At 40.3% G+C, this 25260-nt stretch overlaps 3 protein-coding genes across 15 annotated transcripts; 2 read left to right on the top strand and 1 right to left on the bottom strand.

Annotated features, from left to right (window-relative positions):
- Positions 1-52: 52 nt before the first annotated feature.
- Positions 53-5780, top strand: foxj2 (forkhead box J2). 2 transcript variants are annotated; one of them, XR_013787368.1, is made up of 11 exons: positions 53-503; positions 798-1114; positions 1659-1733; positions 1861-1938; positions 2034-2123; positions 3063-3231; positions 3321-3563; positions 3664-3765; positions 3910-4278; positions 4363-5184; positions 5251-5773. XR_013787368.1 is itself a non-coding variant. In XM_079468870.1 (10 exons), the coding sequence occupies exons 2-10, from the start codon at positions 812-814 to the stop codon at positions 4464-4466; spliced, it is 1533 nt and encodes a 510-aa protein (XP_079324996.1). In that variant the 5' UTR covers positions 53-503; positions 798-811; the 3' UTR covers positions 4467-5780. The 2 variants fall into 2 exon arrangements, 1 of the variants encoding a protein (XP_079324996.1); XM_079468870.1 differs by having other exon boundaries at positions 4363-5780.
- On the bottom strand, positions 5609-17061 carry epn1a (epsin 1a). Of its 11 annotated transcripts, XM_079468861.1 has the most exons (14): positions 16950-17029; positions 16599-16729; positions 15286-15443; positions 14856-14956; positions 12474-12632; positions 12258-12386; positions 10953-11073; positions 10581-10723; positions 9706-9777; positions 9066-9149; positions 8449-8701; positions 8159-8323; positions 7406-7654; positions 5609-7321 (listed from the first exon to the last, which is right to left on the bottom strand). In XM_079468861.1, the coding sequence occupies exons 4-14, from the start codon at positions 14922-14924 to the stop codon at positions 6834-6836; spliced, it is 1932 nt and encodes a 643-aa protein (XP_079324987.1). In that variant the 5' UTR covers positions 14925-14956; positions 15286-15443; positions 16599-16729; positions 16950-17029; the 3' UTR covers positions 5609-6833. The 11 variants fall into 11 exon arrangements, with proteins under 11 accessions (XP_079324987.1, XP_079324983.1, XP_079324993.1 ...); XM_079468857.1 differs by having other exon boundaries at positions 16599-17030; XM_079468867.1 differs by lacking the exon at positions 9706-9777.
- On the top strand, positions 16959-24096 carry sbk3 (SH3 domain binding kinase family, member 3). 2 transcript variants are annotated; one of them, XM_079468872.1, is made up of 4 exons: positions 16959-17105; positions 21667-21811; positions 21900-22102; positions 22540-24092. In XM_079468872.1, the coding sequence occupies exons 2-4, from the start codon at positions 21715-21717 to the stop codon at positions 23281-23283; spliced, it is 1044 nt and encodes a 347-aa protein (XP_079324998.1). In that variant the 5' UTR covers positions 16959-17105; positions 21667-21714; the 3' UTR covers positions 23284-24092. The 2 variants fall into 2 exon arrangements, with proteins under 2 accessions (XP_079324998.1, XP_079324997.1); XM_079468871.1 differs by lacking the exon at positions 16959-17105 and adding an exon at positions 18832-19325 and having other exon boundaries at positions 22540-24096.
- The last annotated feature ends 1164 nt before the right edge of the window (positions 24097-25260 follow it).

Here is a 25260-nt window from a genome sequence, read left to right as displayed (position 1 = left end):
GAACTTACTCACCAGTTAAACATTATAAGTGCAGCCATGACAGAGGAGGGGCGAGCGACAGACGGGAGGAGAACGAGAGGTGTGGTGTAACCTGTGTGGCACTGCGCAAGACCGACCGACTTGTGGCATCAGAAAAAACGCGAGAGCGATCTAAAATGCAGACCTTCGAATTGCTCGCGATAGTTTGATGTCCCAAGGAGATCTGTGTGCGCAGCGCCGCATGAAGTCGAACACACCCAAAGAGCGCTCGTATGTCAAATGACGTTCAGCCCAACCAGATAGGGAGGGGTAAAAAGAAAGGGAAGAACTTTTCCGATAGTTCTCCATCTCCCAAACAGAAAATTCACACGAAGCATATCACCGTGTCGGCGAATAAATGCAGCGATAAGCGGAGAAGAGATAAGCAAGTGTTGAGTTAACGTTTGCCGAGCTACACTGTGCAACAGATGCAAGCATTAAAAATGGACACGGTGTGAAGTCGGTGGCCTTTGGACAGCAGTGATGTAAGTGTTTATTTCCTTCATTTGCTTTATTATGCACACATGTTTTCTCGGAAGGAATGTGCGGCGTTTGATCAAAACGATATGCTTTGAGAATGTCATTTGAATTTCTTTTTTAAGCATTACTTCGTGAATTGTAAATACGTTTATGTATTATTGCGGTTTCTATTACAACTCATTTTAATATTGTTGCCCTGCAACTGTGTTTGCATAGAAATGATTACGGTTCATAGGCCATCCATGGGTGAAACACGCAGCGTAACATATCACTCAATATTTTGTTTCCCTGCACCCCAGACGGTCCCTTCAGCATGACTTCGGAACTGGACTCAAGTTTGACCAGCATCGACTGGCTCCCCCAACTGGGAATCAGCACCTTGCGTTCAGGGAAAGAGAGAGTGGAGCGAAAGAAAGATCGAAGAGAGAAGGATTTACCTCCCATACCTCCGGTGACCCCTGCATCTAATTCTAAAGCGAAGCCCCCACACAGCTATGCCACTCTGATCGCCATGGCAATAAGTTCAACTCCCGAAAGGAAGATGAGTTTGAATGATATTTACACATGGATCAGTGATACTTTTTCGTATTACAGCAGGGCAGGAAGAGGCTGGAAGGTACAGACCACTATGTGACCACTTCCTTATAAACTGTGTCATGATGCGCAGATAAACATGCAGATGTGCTCGAACACATCATGCTCTACTTTGGGGTCTTTGTACTTTATTGACTTGCTAAACAACATTTATGGATTAACTTTAGGGAAATATATAGCTTGTTTTGTTTATTAATCAAGATTTGCAGGATACTCACTTTCAGAGCACTAGGGGAACATTTGTTCAGCAAGTCTGAAGGTCTATATAGCTTCAGTTACCCAAGATTTATTGCACCAAAGACTCGAGGTGAACTGCTTTTACTTGAAATTGAGATTTAAAACAAAGATTTCTTACAGGTAGTTGTCAGACACAGGTGCAGTGTTTCTTTGGAATTGTGTTGCAATCTGTTCTCAAGTACCTCTTGAGTAAAACTAGATGATATGTAATGCGATTTCACAATTTCAAGTGACGACCCTGTGCTACCCGGATATATACAAATAAAGTCAGATTTGCATAAGATTGAGACACAAATATTTACATGTAGACATTCTGTTTTTTAATACAGAACTCAATCCGACACAATTTGTCGCTTAATAAATGTTTCCGGAAAGTTCCTCGACCACAGAGTGACCCTGGAAAGGTGATGTAGGGACATTTTTCTATATTGATATCATAAAAAAATATTTCAGGTGCCTCAGTTGCTTTAATGATAAGTCCTTTTTGAACTTTCAAATGATCTCAAATCAGTTTCCTGGTTTTTTTCGCAGGGGTCATACTGGACGATGGATGGACCTGACCCATCTCAACCCAGAGGAGTCAAACGTCCTTACCCTAAAGAGGAAGAGGTACAGCACACGAAGCATATTTATTTCATCTATGAGATGTCAATATGTGAAAATGGATAATATTTCATTTACTTACTCCGTTATCCCGGTTCCAGAGTCCATCCTCAGAGATCCATGAGCTTGTCAATCAACCAGAGACCCTCCAGTCAGACATAACGAGCGTGTTCTCTCCTCCTCCTTGTAAGGTAAGAATGAATCTCTCCTTCTTTTCTATTGAGAAGTGAATGTCCTCCTCGAGCAGACAGAGCTGGCAGTCAAGGAATGAGGAAATGAGAGTGAGGATGAGGACTAAACAAAAGAGAACCAGTGACTGGGAGAATATAAATTGTTAAAAAAAATCTGGAATAAATTTAATATCAGAAAAATGTCTGATTTATGATATGCTTGATATCTATTGAAATGAAGTTTTATTTAAAATAAATTAAAGGAGCAATTAAGGGATTTTAGCGGTATCTAGCGGTGAGGTCACAAATAGCAAGCAATGGCTCCCTCAGAGCTCATCCCTCCCTTTCGAAGCACAACAGCGGCTGACCCAGGACTAAGATTTTGTCACTTCTTTGCCAAAGAGATAACGTATTTAGGAATCATGCTCTATAGAGCATTTTGTCTGTTTAGGGCTACTGTAGAAACAACATGGTGAATTCTTTGTAAGGGTACCCGCGGTGCATGTAGATAGAAATAGGTCATACTAAGGTAATGAAAACATAACACTTCATTCTGTAAGGTCTTTATACACCTCTGAAGACATAGTTATGTTTATTATATTGCATTTCTGTCAATAAATCCTTGAAAATATCACACACAGCACTTATAATAATGGTCTTAGTTAAAAGCATCTTTAATTTTGATTATTTGGTGTTTTCTCTTTTTGGCTAATGAATCACATACCCACATTTAACAATACAATTACTTCATATTTTGTTCTATAGCTGTAAATAAATACTAAATAAATAAATATTAGTACAGACAGTAGAGACATTAGAAAGAAACAGGAAATTATGAAATAGAATACATGGTATTATTGCAATTTTAAACCTCATAGGAGAAAACAAATGACAGAACTTTTATCTTATTGGCAAGCTATTCCTTTAAAATGTCATAGTATTTATCCTCTGTTTCTACAGCAACGTCCAAGTGCTCCAATACCCGTATCTATTCCGACCTCTGTTCACCCTTTGCACCCTCATCCTGATCCCACGCTTCGATTCTCCTTTGCCGATTTGAATCTACCAGACCTGTATAATTCCTTTCAGTCCCTGTGTCGCTCTGTGAGAGACAGAGTCCCCTCACAATGTAAGTGTGTACATAGTGTATATATTCCAAAAACATTATTTCAGGAAAACTTAACAATGGGTTTATAAATGTTTCTTTTTCTCCCATAGCGGATGTTTCCACTTTACTTGGACTTACGAATGACAGTACACCACTCCACACCCCTACCCTTCTGCCTCTCTCCCCCTACCCCTGTCCAAACCCCAATACTAATCAGTACACCACCCTAAACCCTAATACCAATGGCAACATCAATCTTAATACACCTAATACTATACATAACCCAAACCAGAATCCCCCTAACATTCATTCACATTCCAGCACTGAGCCCGCCAGGCTGATGCACAATAATGGTGAGTGCACTTCCACAATAGTGACATGTGTTAACAGGATATAAGCATTCTGATGACCTGATCAGTGAGCTTGTTATGTTATCTCTTCTCTTCCATTCAGTTGTTCCTGCAGACTGGTTCAGTAATGCTGACTCTTTGAGAGAGAGTTTTAGAATAGCTAGTAGTCTGGACTGGTCTAACATTGATCTCACCTCTCACCCTGGTCAGTACTCAACGTGAGATGTTGTAGTTTAACCCTTTCAGTTATAAAAATTACTTTTGGGATTTGTAAGAAAGCACTTTTTTCTGTAAAGTTTAGAAATCATCAAATAAATTGATTGTTTCTTTCTGTCGTCTTGTCGTGCAGACTTAGTAGAAAGCATGCGCCAAGCAGAGCTCTGTGAATGGGCATTGGATTCGACACTCTTCACCGCGCTATGTGATTCCCTCAACCGTTTCTTCACACAGAAGGGTCTCATTGGCTCCACCTCTGGTGGGCCCTCCCTTTTGAGTCAAATAGCTCCACCTCCTCTCAGTATGCAAGCCACCAACCCTCCCACCCTGTGTAGTTTAACTCAACCATCTCCACTGAGTTACCCCTCCCAGCTCCCTCTTGCCACAGGTGAACCTCCTCTGCAAAGTCCCGGGAGATCCCTGACCCCACTCGCCGAGCACCAGGCAGCACAGAGACCACCAGAGTTAGAGCCATCAACAAGCCAGCCTCTGACTCCTAACGGTACGATGGGTGATACTTACTTCTTCATACTAAACTCATGTTGTCATATACATGCTTATACGTATACATTTTATCTTCATGCAGCACTTCAAACTCAGCAACTGACCCCAAGAAGTCGTCCGCCTTTGAAGAACCATCCCAGTGAGGAAATCCAGGACGACTTTGACTGGGATTCGCTGATTGCGTAATCTTTGTAATTTGTCGACTTGATGTTCAGGACACAGTTAAACAAGACACTAGCCAATAAAGAGACAAGGAAGCAGTATCTGACAACATGGAAATGAGGCAGACTCATTCATCTTTTACAGACGTTTAATGTGCTGTATATAATGATTTCCTAACTACACCAGTGAGCATTATTCAAGTTCTTCTTCAGTTTAAATACACAATAGATAGTCAGGACCAAACTGTGGGGTTTACCAACATATGCATGTCAAAGCACGAATCCTTTTTCGTGCTTTACAGCTTAGAATCTTGAAGGTGAAGAGAGTTGGATCTGACAATGTTTTACATATTTGTCTTATCTACTATGCAAGCTGCCTTTTGTGTCATCATATGACAACAGTGTAAATAAAATTAGTACTTCCCAAAGCCTTAGCCAATAAACAATGGCAGGATGTAAATAAAGGCTTTACTGACATATTTTCAACAAATTTTGTGTTCAACGAAGTTTGTCACCCAAAAAGAAAACTTCTGTCATGAATGACTCACTCTCAAGGTGTTTCAAATCTGCATCAATTTATTTGTTCTTCTCACAAATATATTTAGAAGAATGTTAGCAACTAACATTTCGTGGACATCAGTCACTACCATAGTAGGTCAAATTATTGTATCTGTGTTGTATCTTATCTTCATTTTGTGTTGAACATAAAATGAGATATTTTGAGGAATGTAGGAGACCAGACAGTTCTGGGGCAATTTTGACTACCATTTCATCTTCTTTCTACTATATGCAAGTCAAAAATGCCCCAGAACGATCAGTGGTTAAATATTTTCAAAACAAAGAAATGTATTCAGGTTTGGAAAACTGGAGGGTAATTCATGACAGAATAATTTTTTTGGGGTGGAGTATCCCTTAAACCGATACCTTTAGGTACATTATGACAATACATATGAATTATATATTTTGACTGAAAATAATGATATTGTGACTATTACTTTATTTTCATCAACTTTTCAATTCAGCATATCCCGTTAGGGAGCTGGATTTTGTCTTTTAAAAAATTTGTGATAAAAACGTTAGACATATAACGATTGCTTATGCTGTAGTTTGAAGACATTGCAACAAAAAAGTAAGGACAAGTGCATTTTGTGTATTTTTTTATTTCTTAAATCTCTTAGATTTTTTTCCCATTTTATTTTTAAATGTGAATGTTCACAGTCAACACCACACCATTTCTGGCCTTAGCCAATATTAGAGAAATGTCTCATTTTCAAATATATAAAATAATTAATTGAAAGTAAATAAAGGATAACAGCATGGATTATGTCATTCAGTCCCCGATTTCATTCTGTGATTTTATTATTCATTCCGAACAGTTTCAGAAGCCTTAACACTTTACTCTCCCGTTTCATGTGTAAATGTTAAAGGATAAAGATGTAAGTGAAAGGCAAAGACAGGTGTCAAAGTAATGCTTTGATTCTTCAGACAGTGGACGAAAGCTGCAAAAATAAATCATTGGCAATAAAGGACCCTTATAACAGAGAACATATGGTGGTCATCAATGAGCACTGTGAGATTATGCTTTAAAAAAACCCAACAGAAGCACAACAGTGGGTTGAGTGAAAAGACTGGACACTTCGTCATATGCACCAACTCGCTGCACAACACACACATGCAGCCCCCTCAGAAACTCAGAAGTGCACGATAACCACGACACATCGACTGTAATTTCGAAGGAGACCAAGCAGCGTTTCTTTCAATGGCAATTACAGTGCGATATTCCTTGGTTTAGTTGTTCCCAGGAGTCATAGACATAAAAGATACAAATAAATTACACAAGATTACACATTAAATTAATTTAAAAGTTATACAACTATTGAGTGATTTTAACTAGAGTTGTAAATTAAATGGAGAGTTGAATTTGTCCTTTCGCTCAAGAGCGAGCATATCACACAGTCATCCTTCAACCACTCTCTCATCACTGGCTTTTCATACGTCAACAATGAGATGGAGAGAAATGCGTATGATTCACTGAGATCAGTTCATTAGTGGCTTGTGTTCCTCCTGCTCCCACTTAGTTTTTGACTTCCTAGTAATATAACAATATTAACAGCCTGCATTCATTGAATGACCCCTGCCAATCATCCATGATCATGTATGTCAGCGAAAAAAAAATGAACTGATAGGGAAATAAATAGAATACTGTGTAAAATAAATTGAAAAAAAATGGAAATGCTTTTTCATGAAAGAAAATAACATCTTGTTTGTACTTTTTCATTAAATATAGAGATGTACACACATTTGCTTCATGTCAAACACATAAACTGTTTGTGTCGGTAGGGCAGGTTTGAATCGGTTGTGTGGACAGGGCACGTGGGACTGGTGAAATCTCTCAAAGAAGGAAAGGATTGGTGCTTGTGCCTGTGGCTCCGCCTCCCACAGATCCCCCTGTTCCCATTACTCCGCCCATCCCTGTTGGCCCACCCAAAATCAGTGCAGGCTGTGTGTGGCCTCCTGGGCCCATCAGTAAGGGGTTCCCCGCTGAACCCATGGGAGATATTCCACCGAAAGGCATGCCCATTGGGCTGGACTGTACCATTCCTATACTCATACCAGGGGCCGCCATAGGGACCCCCATGCCTGGCATGCCCATGCCTGGCTGAACCATTCCCACTGCTGGTGGAGGCATGTAACCCAACATAGCATTGAGGGGAACAGGGCTTGTACGAAGTTGGCTTAGACCAAGCGAAGAGGGTTGAGGGGAGATGGATGCCATTGGGGTTCCACCAAACGGATTGGAGGCGGAAGGTGGAGTTGGAGATACTCCTCTACTGGAAATGGTACTTCCCGGCGTAACTCCCATACCTGTTGATGAGGGACCTACGAACAAACAGACATAAAATGTTAGAGGCATACACACAACAGAGCCATGTTTAGTCAGACATTTCTTTTTTAAGTACACACCCTGTGTCTGTAGGAAGGGGTTGTTGGTGGTGGAGATGCTGGGTGGGGGTTGTTTCGGTTTGGGTTTGGATGATAATAGCGAGTCCAGATCCACGAGTGCCGCGTTGGGCCCCAAGAATGATTCTGGCGTTTTTCGAACAGGCAAGGAGGAACCGAGCGATGAAAGGTCAAAGGGCACTGGAGAGCCTGTGCTCCCCCCACCCCCCACATCACCTCCCGTCAACGAGGATCCTCTTCTCTCTGGATCTGCTGAGGTGTGGAAACATAAAAGTGTAAGATTTAAATACATACACAGATCTTGTGAGAAGCTGACATAGAAACAACAGGGTGACTGAGACTAACTGTGCTTTAATTTAAAGGGAAAGTTCACCTGAAAATCTGTCATTGTTTACCCCACAAATGATAAGTATCTTATAATTATTTCATCCTCATGTTATTCAAACCTTGACTCTGTTTTGCAGAAAGAAATTCATACAGGTTTGAAATGACATGAGGATGAAAAAGTAATAAAATAATTTTCATTTGTGGGTGAACTATATACCAGTAACAAAGTACAAAGCCTTTTCAGTTGCAGAGTGAGCAGTCTAGAGTGGAAATTGTGTGGGAAATACTAAATAAATACACGGCACTGTAGTTGTCAGTGAGTCCATTAATAATTGACTTTTTAAAAGAATAATTCCAATTGTTGCTTATTCTAAATAATTCAGTACAAATATTTGTGTCTTTGCGAACGAACATTTAATGCAAGTATACCTGTGCCATTAGTTTGCTTAACTGAGCCACCCCAGGGGTCAGAGGTCAGGCCATCAGTGGCAGGGGCAACACCATCCGCTGCCCAGGGATCAGATGACCCTGAGAGCGGTGCAGGGACCGGAGCCACTGAAGAAGCCCAAGGATCAGCACTTGGAGGGGTCACAGCTGGACAGGATGGAGGGAGAGGTCACACACCAGAAGACAAGACAAACAATTAGGAAAAGCCAGGGTGAAGACTCAGAGGAGGACTTTCCAATCATAACAACCTTCCACAAAAACGGCACTCTTACCTGTGGCTGCCCAGGGGTCAGAGTTGACTTTAGAGGAGGTGTCAGCCCATGGATCCGGGGGTGCTGTTTGTGGTGCTCCAACCCAGGGGTCAGCACTTGGGGGAGAAGCGGGCGAGGCGGCTCCCCACGGGTCAGCCGGGCCCCAAGGCCCAGCAGCGGATGCGGGAGCCAAAGCGGGAGGAGGAGAGGGTCCCGCAGAGCCAGCTGCATTGGCCCCCCAGGGATCGACCGAACTCAACTCCATTAGAGACGACTGAGAGAGAGAGACACGTCAGTGAGACTGCCCTCGGTTAACGTGAGAGCGCGAGACAGCAAAAGCGTGAGAGGAAAGTTTGTTTAGAGGAGACACATTTGCAAGTGGTTCAATAATAGCTGCAATGGTAAGAAGGAGGAAACTCTTCAAGGAAGTGAAACACAAGCTCACACACATCTTTGTGCTAAAGAGCGTACGCAGGGTGAGAGACACAGACAGAGCAGGTAACTCTTGGAGAGTGAGAGGCAGGTACACAAACACGCAACCCTCACGCATATGAACATGACACGCTAGCATGTGTACACCTCATACTCTCAGAATTCCTGCCGCCAGCAGACGTTCACACATGTACACAATCACACACCTCCTCGGGCTTGGCTTTCTCCCTCTTACTCTCCTCGATGGCCATCTGCAGCCTCAGGTCGTCTCCCCTGCGCAGACGCTCCTCCTGCCAATTACACACCATTGTCACGTCATGAGAGTGAACAAAGATCTGTGGGCTGATGGGATATGGAGTCTACAGTGGCGACCTGACTCACATGTCTCACCAGCTTCAGAGGTGTGCATCAAGGCTTGATTGAAGAACAGATAAACAACAGACGGAAGTAGTGGACGACAGATATTGGAAAACACACTAAGTGTTGGTGGAATTATAAAAAAAATTACAATCACTGTGAATTTGGAGAAATTTCCTTGAGGAAGCTGTTCTTATTGACTTTCTCATGCAAAGTTGGCCAGGTTTGTTTCAAATGAATTTTTGCAACAAGGATTACTATTTAACAGTTATTAAAAACACTTTACTGTATTGAAATAACACAGAAGGAATGAAAACAATATCTGTTAGATATCAAATTATGCAGATTCATTGTTTCTGATCATGCGGACATAATTATGGGTTATTTCAAGGTCGTCTCTGATTTGCGGCTGAGAACTGGAATGCGGCAAAAAGAATGGAAAAGGAAGGTTTCATCCACTGAGAGCTGGATGAATTTTAAGTCCCTGACCTTTTGGTGAGTCTCCTGGCTGAGTGAGAGTGCGTAGCGGACCTCTGCATCTCCAAGAGGGTCAGAGTTGGTCTGAAGGATGGGGGCAGGGTGAGGACAGGTGTAAGTGAAGTTGTGAATAGGGGCAATGTGCAGAAACTTTGTAGTGGAAGTGCTCTAAATGTTAAATGTGTGTTATTTTATAAGATATACAGCTTGTAATAGTAGTAGTACTGGTGAATTTTATTTTATGACGCAGGGAACGTTTAGGACAGTTATTAAAAGTTTTTTTATTTACTTCTATTATTTAAATCTATCTGTAATTTTCTAAAATCAGTACTGCTAGGTCAAACATTTTAAATCTATAGGTGTAATTTATTACATAGGTTACTAAATACTTTATTCTGATAGGTACATTTTTGTTTAGCTGTAGTAACAACCATGAAAATGTTACAAAATAACTCTTTAGTAATGCCCTCCACATTATTTCACGAGTATATATATATATATACACCTTAAAATAAAAATCCTTTCATCATTTACTCAACCTCATGTCCTTCCAAACCTATTTAAAAAATTTTTTTTGCAGAACACTAAAGTCATTTTGAAGAAAGTGGGTAACCTAACAACACTGGTCCCCACTGATTTGCATTGTGCGGACACAAAACCAGAGACATTTCTCGAAAATATATTTGAATGTGTTCCACAGAGTCATATACAGGCTTTGAATGATATGAGGGTGAATAAAAAAAGCATACCTTTTCATTTTTGGGTGTACAATTCCTTTTACACCACCAAGAAAGCACTTATTGTTTCTTTATCAACGCGGCTTCATCTTGCGTAATCTCGGAGCACTTTTACCTGTAGCCAGAAAACCTGATTGGCCGAGACTTTACCTGCTCTGCCTCCTCCTTGCTCATGGCCAGCGCCAGCTGGAGCTGCAAGTCCTCTTCTCCTGAGCTCTGCGGCCAGGCTTGTTCACCGTCTGCTCCCGACTGCAGTCCTCCCCCTAAAGCAGGAGCAGAAGGGGCCGAAGAGGCTAAGGGAGGAGTCAAATGACAGCCATTATGATGCATCAACAGAGGGTGCAGTATCGGCCCCTAAAAGTGCTTCCAGAGCATAAAGCTTGCCAACCTCCATTATTGGCCAACGCTGCAAAGTGACCTTGGTGCACTCGGAGTGTTTTTTTATATGGGGGCTGGCAAGCATCTCCAAGCGTCCACCACCATCAAAAGCCCCTCGTGCTGTAAGACGCATGTAGTTCTTACCACTGCTGGTCTGTGCCATTTTCTCTTTGGTCTTGAGTGCGTGAATCCTCTCCTCTCGTAGCCTCTCCTCGTCCTTCAGCAGCGTAACCAGCTGCTTGGCTTTTTCCCGTACATTTACACCCTAACAAAACACACCATTAGACTAAGGTGATAAAAAGATATTGCTTCATTATGTTAGGTCTTTATACATCTCTGAACACATAGTTATGCATATTATATTGTATTTCTGTCAACAGATTGTCCCAAAAAATGACAAACTGGACCTTATGTTGTAGCAATTATAACTGGTTTTAATGTCGGCAGGAGGATGAATAGTTAAACAACCATAAACTGAAAGTCCCTGAGTTTGCAGCAGTGCATGTGACAAAGGAAGCGTCAATGTAATCTGTCCAGTTCCTCAAAAACAAAAAAGTGAGACAGCAACATCAACGACGCATCATCACGAATGCACAGCAGAGAACGTTTTGCACTAATGATGCTGTTTAACATCCCCACTTCATCTCTCAACGTGTGCTTTCAATCAACCACCACATGGGACAGGATGAAACCGCAGTGTTTGGCTGCAGTCTGCCCACCGTCTAAGAGCTCTTGTAAGTACAGATATTTATATAGTACCTCTTTATAGACCGAGTCATGTTCTAATGCATCACAAAAAACAGAAAGAAATACACGCATATGAAAGTAGATATTGAAAGATAAAAATGGCAAGTAAGATAAAAGCTTCAACACAAGTTGCAAAACCAACATCAATATAATCAAGGATTCCCCACACTCTGCCCGGTGCATCTTCCAGCCTCATCCATCAAGAATGAGATTCAAGAGAACTAGTCTAAAGAATCTTCTTCAAATTCCCTACTTATATCATGAGAACATCATCATATCACAAGGCATCTGTACTGTTCAGCATCACAAAGCAAATCAAACTGATACAGGCCACCAGCTTACGCTTCTACTCATCCCTATCACATTACAAGTAAGTATTATAGATCAAATATGTAATTCAACGTCTGCCTCAACGTCAATTTCACTTTCAGATCATCTGATCCGGCCATCTGATTTTGAATGAAACTCGGTGGAGCTGAAGCTTGAGCTTGATGTGGTTTAAATGTCAACGAAGGAAGGACCTTGACTGAAAGCCCTGGTGCTTGAGCTGAATGAGAAAAGCTTGAGCGAGAGATTGCCATGGTGTATGAATCACACGTGAACATACATTTTTGAAAGACAATGTGAAAAACATTTAATCCTCCCACGGCAAGCTTTACTTTTATTTCTTTAATGAGTAGCTTCATAAAAGTCTGTACGTACCTGGTCCTTGCCATCTCTGTCTATGTACTGAAAGTCTTTGAGCGTCTGAACGGCGTAGATGTTTTCCCTGCATTGCTGTGCCACTCGCTCTGAACCCGTCTTTATCAGATACTCCATCAGGGTCATAGCCTGACAATGTGAGAAAACACAAAAGTCGCAGCACAATGTATACAGCCGTGTTCAATCAATACACAGCAGTAAAACCTTCAAACTTACTTTATATACATGTCTCCAGTTCTTGCCATGGTCATTCAGTCTCTTCCAAACCATGCTCATGATCTCTGAGAAGGCCACTACATTGTACGTCAGGTCAGCAATCTCTGACATCAAAGAGCTGGAGGGACCCCATGGGTCATTAGAGGTTGCTTCTCTAACCTAAAGAGAAAGGACACGGGAATGGACTTTGATCAGTGTTTCCGGTGTATTCTTCTCAAAGTCTACGTTCAGATTGGAATATTGTCAGGCTATGCGATTACATGACAGCAAAATGTTGCGATTATAATAAAGAAACAAGTGCATCCGTGGACGTGACAAGACATCCATTCTAAGAGATATATGACCATTTTCAATGCGAGAGTCGTCTTGTGTGGCGGTGGCACGTGTGCTTGGTCACATGACTTGGGGGGCGCAGTGTGGAGACGGGAGAAATGGATGCAGAGCAGACCGACACTGAACTAGTGCCCAGATAAAATGCTTCCTCGGTTATTTGGCGATATTGTGGTTTCAGAATATCACACACTGAGCAGAGAGAGGTACTGTGCAGAATTTGCTAAACTTAAGTTCTCAATAGAATGTTTTAGAAAAAGGATTCAACCAGTTGGTTGAGTAACAACCATTTAAAGTAAAAACAAAGATTTTAGAGGTTTAGGTTTTACAGAGTGAACCACACATTTATATCCAGTTTTTTTCTCCATATAAGTATATGTTACATCCTGCTTAAATGTCTGTTTGTTGGGATTATTTCCCTAAAAATGTGAACATCCGAATTTATGTTTCATTTGTTTAATTTACCTGTACTGTTGAGGATATATATTTTTTAAAGTTAATTTAATTCAGTAATGCAAAGATGTTACTGTTATTTAATTTTATAACATTTTACTTTAATTTGAAAACTTTGTGTAATTCTAGTTCTTGTTGCTAGTTTAAACTGTATATCTCAGTTGAGAAATACAAATTTCAGCATTTTCAGTTATCTGTGTGTGCATTTTCCTTTATATCAACCAAGTTGACTCATTATACCCAGTTTATCGTAATCACACATCGCAATTTTTACCTCAATAATCGCAATGTGACATTTCCCTCAAAACGTGCAGCCTTAACTAAAACTCTATATTTATTCTGACCCGTTGACATTACAAGTGTTGCTGGTATTGTTCATAAATACATCTTGGAAATGAAGGGCATTTGAGCATTTAAACCCAATGGGCTATATGCATACGGGTCAATGACGTACTTCCGCTATAATCACAGCCAGGCTGTTACATCCGGCGCCATTGGGAACAGTGGCGTTTCGCTTCAGGATGCACATAGGATAACGATCAACAATGTGAGTCTAATTACTCAAACACTTCGCCATACGTCAACAACCAAAAAGGAGAAGCACTTCAGGCGTTCCGTTTCAAGCTACATCAACAGATATAGAAAAAGGAAAGTGAACTTTTTCACTTACTGGAGGCATGACCACAGAGGCACTTAAAGGGATAGTCCACCCCAAAATAAAAATTCTGTCATCATTTACTCACCCTCGAGTTGTTTCAAACCTATATACATTTATTTGTTCTGTTAAACAAAAAGAAAGATATTTGTAAGAATGTAAGCAATTTTTCAGTTCTGTGACATCCTCCACTACCACAGTAGGAATAAAAATATTATATAATTTGTTGTTCTGTTGAACACAAAGTGAGATATTTTGAAGACTTTAGGAACACACACAGTACTGGGGCACCTTTGACTACAATTTACTTGTTCCTACTATAGCAGTCAATAACGCCACAGAATTGAAAATTCTTCCAAATATCGTTCTCTGTGTTCATCGGGGCAAAAAAAGTAATTTTTACAGGTATGAAATGACATGAGGGTGAGCAAATGACGACAAAGTTCACAGCAAAATGAGAATTATCACTTTATCAATGCTCACCCATAGTGTTGTCGGTTCGCTCAAATGTGAAAGTTACTAAACACATCGTTTATCACTTGGTGGAAAATCCCCTTAGTGCTATGAGAGCAGAAATGACCTAGGTGGCTGAGATTTTAGCAGAAGTATGTAATCCTCCCATGTGCTGAACCCCATTGTGTGTTTAACATTTGAAAATGCTTTATTATACAGCAAAACTGAGCCATACACACACTTTGATGACTTTATTTTTACATTTTGGATTCAGCCCAAACTGACATGACTGTGATAAAATAAATGAATTCCTGCTCCTTTGAGAACAAGAGTTTTATTCAATGTAAAGATACACTTTCTGAAAGGCTAAAATAAAAAACATTACCAGAAACTAGCTGTCTAAAGATGAGTTTGAAGACAAAGTCATGAAACAAAGATGTGAAAAGAAGAAGCTTGAAATCGAGAGTAGGTTAGAAAGGTAAAATTCTAACCTTTATCTCTGCCTCTGAGTAATTGTGAACAATGTTCTTCACTTGCCGCCGTAGCGATGATGTCGACATGGCAACAGGCTGACTTTCAGGTTCTGCAAAATCTGAGATTGTAAAACAAAGTCAATACAACACTAATATGGAGAGGTACAAAGGCCAATGGATACTAACACAACATAATTTTTTTGAAATGGGAGTGTAAGTGCGTTAGATAGATAAGCAAGCAGATACCAATCCTATTAAAAAAACACTATAAATACAGTATACTTCTGAGTGAAGACTGAGTATAGAGCATACCTAAAAATAAAGTATTTTAGACCCAATTGTACAAGAGTGTGAGAGCATGAGCGCTTAACCCCAGGAATTCCCCATTCTAGAAACACAAAAGAGCCTGATGACGTGTGCGAGACACAGACTGCGTAATGTACTGTACCTGGGAGTGTCGGTGCCTCTCCCCCCGTGTCTCTCCTTCTCAGGTGTGTGTTCTCAGGTCAGGGTCACAGAGCTCTCAGTGTTTAGCCTGTCCACTGTTCCAAACCTCCGCGCGGCCACATCGGGGCCCAGAACCACAGATTTGGGGAGAAATAATGGCTGCAAGAAAAGACAGCAAAGAACAGAGAGAGAGACGATGGGAAATTGTACAAGCCCGGAACAGTATAACAAGCAATGACATCACAAAAGGATGAAAGCCGATGTAGCACTGTGGAGGCATAAAACACAATAGACATTTACTTCCTGCTTTTTTCCACAATGGAGAGAACACATTAAAAGCATAGTGCCTGAAGGCAGCGCTGGGAATGGCTTACAACGCATTGCTCATCTGTAACTTCAGCTAGGTGTAGGCCCAGAGAGAAACTTAAACAAGGTGTAGCGCCACACCTGCTGCCAGTCTGCAAAAACTGTAACAGACATCCTGACATAAGATTAAACATGTGTATTTACATAACATGTGTATAAGTTAGTTATTCACATTAAATGGACACGGTTTCCCCTAAAGAAGTGTTTAGGTTTATTAATAAGGTAGCACTCTTGACACGAGTCATTTTTTAAGCCAAACATATTAAATCCTCTTTCTGGGAAGTGCCAGCCAGTACGGTATGAACGGGCGATAAGTAACTTTAGTAGTCATGGTAGGGTAGGGTGTATTAATATGCAGCATGGTTGCATAAGGCATTGACCTGATAACACATCAAAAGCAACCTTGAGGATGCCAAGAGCAAAGTCCTAAAGTCTGAATGAGCTACTGTTAACTAAACCAAAGAGCTCTCATTCATCACAATCTTGATTCTGTTAATGAGCCACAAATTGGCAGAATGTGTGAGATTTCTCATTCAGTGCTTTCCAAAAGTAAGAGGTCAGGTGATAAGGAGAACTAAAAAAAAAACTTATCTATGACAACTGTTGCTCGAAAATCTGCTCTGTGACAACACGTTCCGAAATCAGACAGTTACTAAATAACCAGATATGTTAAAGCGAAATACAGTTGATCTTTCTTTAAACAGTTGAGCGGGGTCAGTTAAACAGTGTCTTGTGTTATCAGACAACACACCCCTTTCTCCAGACCTTCACCCAACAGACTTACAACCACAGATCCAACGCATTTGAACACCATCGAATATTCCCAGCGATCAGACAAAGCCTCTAGAGTAAGTTTAGCACACCGCAACCCGTTTAAAGTCCGCCACGACTCACAAACTGACAGATAGAAAGTAAGCAACAACAGAACAGCTAGTCGAGGCTACTTACCGCCGAGCTTCTCTTCACTCTCCCAAACACGACCAGACAGCGAGAAAGCGGGTGAATGTCAATGAAGAAAGGGGAGGGTGGGAACACAGCACGATGTTGTTGTTGTTGTTGTTTTTGTCTCTGTCACGGCGCTGAATTAAAAACACTCATTTAAAAATCCGAGCGTCGCGCTATGCTAACGGAACTCATAAGGAGACGCGCGTGAGTGTGTGACAGAGAGACGCGACGGTGATTTTCCTCAACAACTGTCACTAGTCGGGTCTTGTTCGTCTTTAAAATACATACTGTGTCATATAACAGCTTTAAATAATGTGACATAGGTACTTTTTTTTAAATTTCGTCTGTACTGACCCCACTGTTGCTCGGTTGGTACGAGGAGATGGCGGAACTTCCGCTTCCGTTTCCCCGCAGCCGAACGGACCGCGCCCCCTTGCGCACGCCCCTGATTGGAATATTTATGAGCGGCGGTAAATTACCACGACAAAGATTTTCTACTCGATTTTAGCGGTAAAGTAATAACACAGATTATTGCAATCGGAACCGATTTAACAAACACGTTTAAATATATTAAAGCAAACATCCAACCGGATAATAGAGAGCAACGGATGTTAGTGTCTTTTATTGCCGTTCGCGAAAGGTGTCATGTTATCTTATACAAGGCTGTGAGTTATGAATAGATGACAAGTATTCATCTGATATTTTTACGACTTGTGGTGATGCTATAGCAATGAGTCCCCGCGCAGAGGCGATGTCCCCATTATATTCAGTAGGATTTCTTTGTGAATAATTCACGATTCACACACACATCCGAATGAAATGATTCACCGTGCAATGCCACTGACATACGTGTGAGAATACAACATTATCTCCTGCTTGATTAGATCCAATTGATAATCTTTATCAGAAATCTTCATGTAGAAAATATAACATTCTTTCGAAATGACAGTGTGGCAATTGATGAATATGTAGTGAATTTTCCTTTATGCATTTTGGCGGACACTTTTATTTAAAGCGACTTGCCACATTTATTTATCAGTTTATCTTCACTGGTTTCAAACCCAGGACGCTAGTGCACTACGCAAAAAATGTAGAAACACGGCAAACATATGCACTTTTTGAAGCATGTGCTTTAAAAAAATAACATTTAATAAATTAATTTTTACAAGTCATCAGCACTACACTTAAAATCTGCACCACGCTTAAAACACTACTCATGCACACACACACACACACACACACACACACACACACACACACACACACACTCACGCATACAGTAGAGCTCAAGTCCACCACAGGTATGACTTCCAGACAGTTTGACATTCTTCTTAAAGATGTTAAACTCATTATACTAAGACTCAGACATACTTGACATTCAGCAGAAGAGAGGCTTGGGCGCGGGGCAGATATTTGAATGGTGATGATACCAGTGGGACCGGTGAAAGGCTTTTTGAAGCTAATGGCAGGTTGTATTAGCAACAGCTACATGGATGTAGAGAACAACACAATGACAGCTGGAGAAACAGTAACCGAAATGGTTGTGATAACAAGGATTGTTTGCCTTACATAACAGACAGTAGCCGTGTCATACTTGAGATGTCAAGTGAAATCTGATAAAGCAAAACGTAGAAACAGGTGAATTGTGAAGTGAAGAGAGAGTTTTGAGGGTAAGCTGAGAGTGAGAGAGAATGTGAATTGGCAGCATGGAGACGAGGTTTGACATGGCGAGGTGGACTGTATTAGGTTCTGCAAGGTTTCAGCTGTTAGTTTTGTCACTCAAACATATGTCAATACCAGATAGAGATCTGTGCAACCTTTAGTCTAAAGGTGCAAAATTGTGTGCAGATTATTTGCAATACATCATGTTTCTGCAACGTGATGCTTTCAGAGCAAAGTGCTATTCAAGGGAGTGTGGCTTGATTTTATAGATAAGGAAATATCATTATTTGGAATAATGTGCCTTGATAAGACTTAGAGCATCCATTAAGATGGTAAAAATAGTTGGTTTGGATGTCAAAGTGTGAATAGAAGACTCGAATACCTAGGAGTAAATAGAGCTTAAATGTATCTCACTTAATCCAGCAGAACTGCTGACTGGAAACTACTGTTCTGCACAGTAGTTGGAATTTACTAAGTACGAATGTGATAGCTGTAGCGAGAGAGAGAGAGAGAGAGAGAGAGAGAGAGAGAGAGAGAGAGATTGTGGAGAACATCAGGAACAAAATAAAGTGTTAGAGACAGACTGACTGACAGGTGGAACACATCGCGACGCTTGTACTGATGTTCATGAGGAAATAGAGAGAGTGAATGAGATGCAGGGAAGGGGCAGCATACCTCACAACTGTAGTACATGGATATCTGGGGTGAAAACAAGGAGTGACTGCGAAAAGGGGGAGAGAGAGAGAGAGAGAGAGAGAGAGAGAGAGAGAGAGAGAGCAGGGGAAGGTGCTAGTCATAGATGAGGGTCATTAGACTCCTCAGGGATGAAGAGAGACAGCACAGATATAAAAACACACTCAGAAGGATCAGGAATTAACACCCTCACGCTTGCGCTGTCACACATGTGATTAACTGCTGCAGATTGTTGATCTCATTTGTATGGTGATATCAAGCAACAGAGAAAACCAGTGGTCAGTGCTTTATATATGAGAAAGAAGGAGTGAGTGAGACACTATTTCCTGCTTATTTCTGCAATTTCCTGGCAGTTTTCTGCGTTGGACAATGACTGTGAGTCAGATCATATTTTTTAAGTATTTGGCAAAGAATGCATTTATTGAACTGTAACTGTACTTACTTGTTGTCTTAAAGAATGATGATCATGTCAATGTTACAGTTAAGTTTAATTTGTCAGCTTGATGTCACAGGTGTGATTTGTGAAAGGCAGCTTTATAGGAGTAAACTGATACATTACTGGTATTTTAGGTTTTATCCTGCAGAAATACCTGTAGAAACAAGTTAAAGTAAGTATTACAATAGTAGGTCACAATGCTGTTAAATTTGTTCTGTCCATATTTATTTAAAAAAATTTTTTTTAGCTACTTATTCAGTTTAAAAAAATGATTTTTTAAAACCTCAGTAATTTTAAAGTGCTATTTCAGCAACAAAAAGTAAAAAAGGTTTAAAGTGGATGTAACACACACAGTTTCTCCCACAATCTCCCACAATCTCATATTAATCTTGAGTAGGCTACCTATAGAGTTGTATTGTATACTTCATATCTTCGAGAAGTCTTTAGTTTGATCACAGATACAACCGTAATTATTTCCGAAAACACGCAAGCACTGAACGCGTGTTGGTTGACGTGTGCACATGCTCCTTCTGCTGCTCTCTCGGGATGATGTGTGGGCGTGCTTTTCCAGGAAATTGTCCAATAAGGGACTAAGGAAAGCTGTTACGTAAGGGAATTTCATGTTTGAAAAAGACTTTCCGAAAACTATACGGATGCTGGGGGAGGGCCTCGAACACAGAAATACACACGTTCAACTCGTTTTTGACCATATCAAGCATGAGAAGCAAGCACGTTTAACGTAAAGAAGTCAGAATGCATGAAACACTGTGGCAACACCCCTTCAATGTTCTATTTATCTTGAGATAACAAAAGTTTGTTACATTTCTTTGGTTTTGTGGTTAAAATTGTTCATAAGGAAGTGCCACTTTAGGCTGTGGGAGGCTGCATGTTTAATTTGAGCTTTATATTTGTATAATTAAATTTCACATTAACTAAAAAGATTTCAAACATGTGCATATAAAAATAATGCTTGTTTAACAAAGATAAATTGGGCAGCTAGATAAACAATGCTGAGTAAACATAACTTTAATGTGCAACCAATGTACATATTTTTTAATGTTAATCCAACAGATCTATTCAGTGTACAATGTGAAATAAAATAAGTTTCATGCAATGATATTACAATAATGATATAGTTCACCCAAAAATGAAAATGCTGTTATCATTTAATCACTCTTTTGTCCTTTAAAACCTGTATGACTTTCTTTCTTCTGCTGAAAACAAAGATATTTTGAAGAATGTTGGTAACCAAACAACAGAGCAGTACCTATTGACGTCTATTGTATGGATATCAGTGGGTAGTTAATGGGTACAGGCGTTGTTCGGTTATTTTATACTAAGAAATATATTCTTCTGTGTTCTGTCGAAGAAATAAAGTCATACAGGTTTAAAATCACAAGAGGTTGAGTAAATGATGACAGATTTTTACATTTATTATGAATCGTTTTGGATGTACAGTAAAAAGTTGAATGCCAAGGGCAAACGTGTTTTAAAATCAGCATGGTTGGTCTTCCTGTAAATTGCAGGCATGAAGGTTGCATGGAAAATTTTGCCAGCTGGTTCATGCACGTCCACCCCTGGCATCTTATCAAAGGCAGTGCTAAAGACATCTATCAGTAAGATAAAGACTGCACTGATGCTTCTGTTCTCAGTGCCTAGCAACGCACTCATACAACAACTGCATTCAGCTTCCCATAAGACTCATAAATCCGTAACAGAATACCACACAATTACACATTCATTGATGTCACATCCTCCTGAGTTTTTTTCTGCTGTATTGATAAAGACTAAAAAGGGGAATTTGTCACAGCACTGCATGCAGGATTGCTGTGACACATATTTTGTGGAATTCTTATTAACAAATGTCACAGATAAATATACAGTCTGTAATATAAACATGAGCTGCTTGCTTTGTGTTTAGGAAATGCGCATTTGCATCATTCATTCTAGCTATTTTGCTAACTCCAGCTTAACATCTTCTATTGACATCCTGCATTCTTTTTTCCCCAATTGGCTCAGTTAAAGTTTTTTACAAAGGCCTGTTGAAACGATAGTTGATACAAGTGAAATATATTTAAAAATTAACTGAGCCAACAAAAATTAACTGATGTAACAAGATTTTGTTACAGTCAATAAAATAATTTATCATTCGAATAAATCAATACATTATATGCATCAAAGTAGATGTATCCATCTTAATAAAGTTTATTGCTGGGTTATGCTTCAAAGCATGTTTTAAGACCTCTGCTTTGCCTAACTTTGGTTTTGTTTTCCCATCAGACTGCACCTATAGAACTGGACGAGCTGTGCTATCTTACAGCTCAGTCTATGACATCACTGGTGACATCAGAGCATTTCAAAATCATCAAGAAGCTGGGCGAAGGGTCATACGGCAAAGTGATGCTGGCCGTGCATAAGAAAAGAGGTCAGTCTAGTTTTGATGTCCACTATCGGAAAAGATAATAGAATAATATATACATATTGTGGTAACACTTCAAACTCTGAACTTGCAGGAACGGCAATGGCTCTGAAGTTCTTCCCTCGCAGCTCTACAAGTCTCCAAGCTTTCCTGCGTGAATACAATCTCTCCCTCTCTTTTTGCACACATCCCTCTCTGACACGGGCTTTGGGAATCTTCTTCTCAACGCCTGGTCACTACGTCTTCGCCCAGCAGGCTGGTCTTTATGGTGACCTGTATAATGTCATCGTGTCTGAGGTCAGTGGATTGTCCAGACTTGATCACCTTAATACAGAATATAAAAACAAAATGTCAAGATATTTATATTTGTTATATATTTCTATAGTCTACTTTTATGGATGCCATTAAATTAGAGCATTAATGAAAGAACAACAAACAGGCCACGGAGTTGTCTAGGACATTGGTCACGTATCCATTGTTGTAACCTACGCCTACTTATGAGTGCAGCATTTTTGCCGTGACGTCTTTCCAGAGGACATGAAGTCTTTAATTATTCAGGAACATTCATGTTCTAGGATAGGCCCTGTGTTCACATTCTCCTGCCAAAACAACTGTCATCGGCCTAATACATTAATTCAGTCTAATGAGAGTACTTAGTGTGCCGTTTACAAGCTGGTTAAATACACAGAACAGGCTTTCCGTCACCTCATCCCTATCTCTCTCTCTCCATCTAGGAGGGGTTGAGCGAGGAGTGCGCCCAGCGTGTGATGTCCCAGTTGAGCGGAGCTGTGTCACATCTCCACTCTCTTGGCTTTGTGCACCGTGACATAAAACCGGAGAACGTGTTCCTGTGTGACCGAGCTTGTCGGTGGGTCAAACTGGGTGACTTCGGCCTGGCCAGGTCGCAGGGGACTCAGGTCCGAGCCGTGTGGTACAACTCTCCTTTCTGTGTCCCCGAGGTGGAGAATGCTAAGAGAATAATCAAGGCAGAGGAGGAAGGTGAAGTAGAAGATATCTGGATGTCAGTGGAGCCCAGTTTAGATAGTTGGGCTTTGGGAATTCTTATATTCTGCCTGCTGACTGGCTGCTTCCCGTGGGAAGAGAGCACTTCGGATGACCTTTCCTACTGTGCGTACAGAGACTGGTTTAACAAAATCAAACAGAGAGAGGAAGTGTCACAAAATTGTGAAAAGCATGGAGGAGACACTGTGTGTGAGGAGGCTGAAATAGAGGTGGCCTCACAGTTTGACTCTTTAAGCTCATTGGTCCTCACCCTACTGAGGCAACTGCTGCACCCGCTACCCTGGCTCCGTGCTGGGCCTGATGAGATCCTGTCCTACCTTGGGGGACCTTGGTTGGTGAAAACAGAGATAGAGGAGATGAGGAGAGAACAGCAGGCGCGAGAGGAGGCCAAGAAGATACGGGAAAGAGGAGGGATAGGGAAGGAAAAAGAAATATTGGGTAGGAGGGAGAGATAAAGTTAATGCACAATAAGATTATTATAAATGGATGTACTTTATATTCAAGAGTTTTTATATGGTGTTTATATTTTGGATAATGTTTTGTACATGAGTTGGTATTTTTGGAACAGAAATGGAAAATATAAGAGATGCACTGATATATCAGCCAATAATCGGTGTCGATTGATAAAAGCACATTTTCACACTATTGGCTGGCTGATAGTTTAAAAACAGACGATCATCAGGGCCGATACACGTATCCTGTCAGTCACAAGAGGATGGGAAAACCCAGTGAATTTGTGCTTTGTATATAGAAAATGTTAAGAAACATCACCAGTTTGATGTTCAGTATTAGTCATTATATGAATTACTAACATTCAGAAAGTTAAGAAGTATTAATTTAATCTTCAGAATCTGTATCGGCAGATATAACTCTGAATAATCGGTATTGGTAAAAACATTTAGTACAGTGCATCTCTAGAAAATATGCAAGTAAAAACTCATTTCTCATGGTTTTAGTTAAATAAATAAATAAATAAATAAAGACTAAACAAAAAACCATATACGTAGTTCAACCATAGTAACCACAAGCAACACATTTAAGCATGGTATGTGCTATACTATACAAACAGATCATCCATGATTTGTTTGAAAATGCCTTTAAGTGGTGCAATATTTCTCAGGTAAATGAGGAAGTGTACCTTACATAAATGTGTACATAAAGTGGGTGGAATAAACAAATACTCTGTCTTTACCTCATTCAAACTGTTTCGCTGTACATGGCAATACACTTGTTTTATATGTTGAAATAAACTTGTTTTGATGACATTTATTATTTTTGACTCTATTATACAACATGCGCTTCTCAAGTTCAAGAACAATTAAAATCAACGTCCTCGTGTTCGTACATAAGCTGCTGACTAACTCTGTCAAGCTTTTGCATCGTACCATTTCAAATCCTCTGAACAGAACACTTGACCACATATTTGCAGTCGTGTTGAAATACAGTCCTGCTTTAAATAGGACCAATGTTAAACAAACACAGGTACAATGGGGGTTGGAGGGGGTGTCAGGTTTGTGTTGTTCTGGGATTCACTGGATCAGTTTAGATATGTGTGGCTCCAACTTTCCAGCTGGCCAGACCACCATGACTCTGAGTTTGGATCTTTCTGTAGTCCCATTTATTCAACCAATGCACAGGTATTTTCATACACATCTAGTGCTTTGATTATTTCTCTATTCAGACTTCTACTGACCTCTAATGACTGAAGTCTGATGAATGGATCGCTCTATCAGCCTGGGCTTTCACTGTGAGGCCCTTGTGAGCCCTTCTGCATATGGTTTTATAAATAGCCTCAGGTCCATCTATTTAGACTGTCGGACACATCAGCACCTCTCTGTGTCCCCTTCTTGTACCCTGCAGCTCTCTCTCTCTCTTTGGTACACCTTGCACTTAGCCTGTTCTTGCTTTTCACTTCTTGACCTCTATTGAAAACACGATGATCTCTCTGGTTCAGAAAATCATGATGTCCATGTTTATAACTTGTATTAAGATGCATTTCAGAGAATCCGTTTATAAATGTCAGAACTAAAAGTACTCACATGATTCTCTAGTTCTCTGTCACTGATGCAGCAAGACCGTCTAATCCTTCTGTTGTGTACTTGAGTTTTAATGATTTTGTTTATTCATTAGAATATATGCACACTTAAAGGGATAGTTAAACAAAGATGTAAATTGTGTCTTTATTTACTTGCTCTCAGGTTGTTTCAAACCTGTATTCATTTCTTTGTTCTGTTGAACGTAAAGAAAGATATTTGTGTTTCAATTTTCATTTCTGGGTACTGGATTAATGCACAGGCTTGCCTAGGCTGCTACCAGGGGCCTCTGATTGGCCAGATTTTTTCTATTTTCTAATTTACCTAAGCACAAAGTAATAGATCCTCATTGGCCCATAGGAAATAAAACAAAAAGTAAGCCGGTGATTTGCTTTTATT

Source organism: Barbatula barbatula (assembly GCF_947034865.1).
Source record: "Barbatula barbatula genome assembly, chromosome: 12".
Lineage (NCBI taxonomy): Eukaryota > Metazoa > Chordata > Actinopteri > Cypriniformes > Nemacheilidae > Barbatula > Barbatula barbatula.
This window is presented reverse-complemented; position numbering and strand designations above follow the sequence as displayed.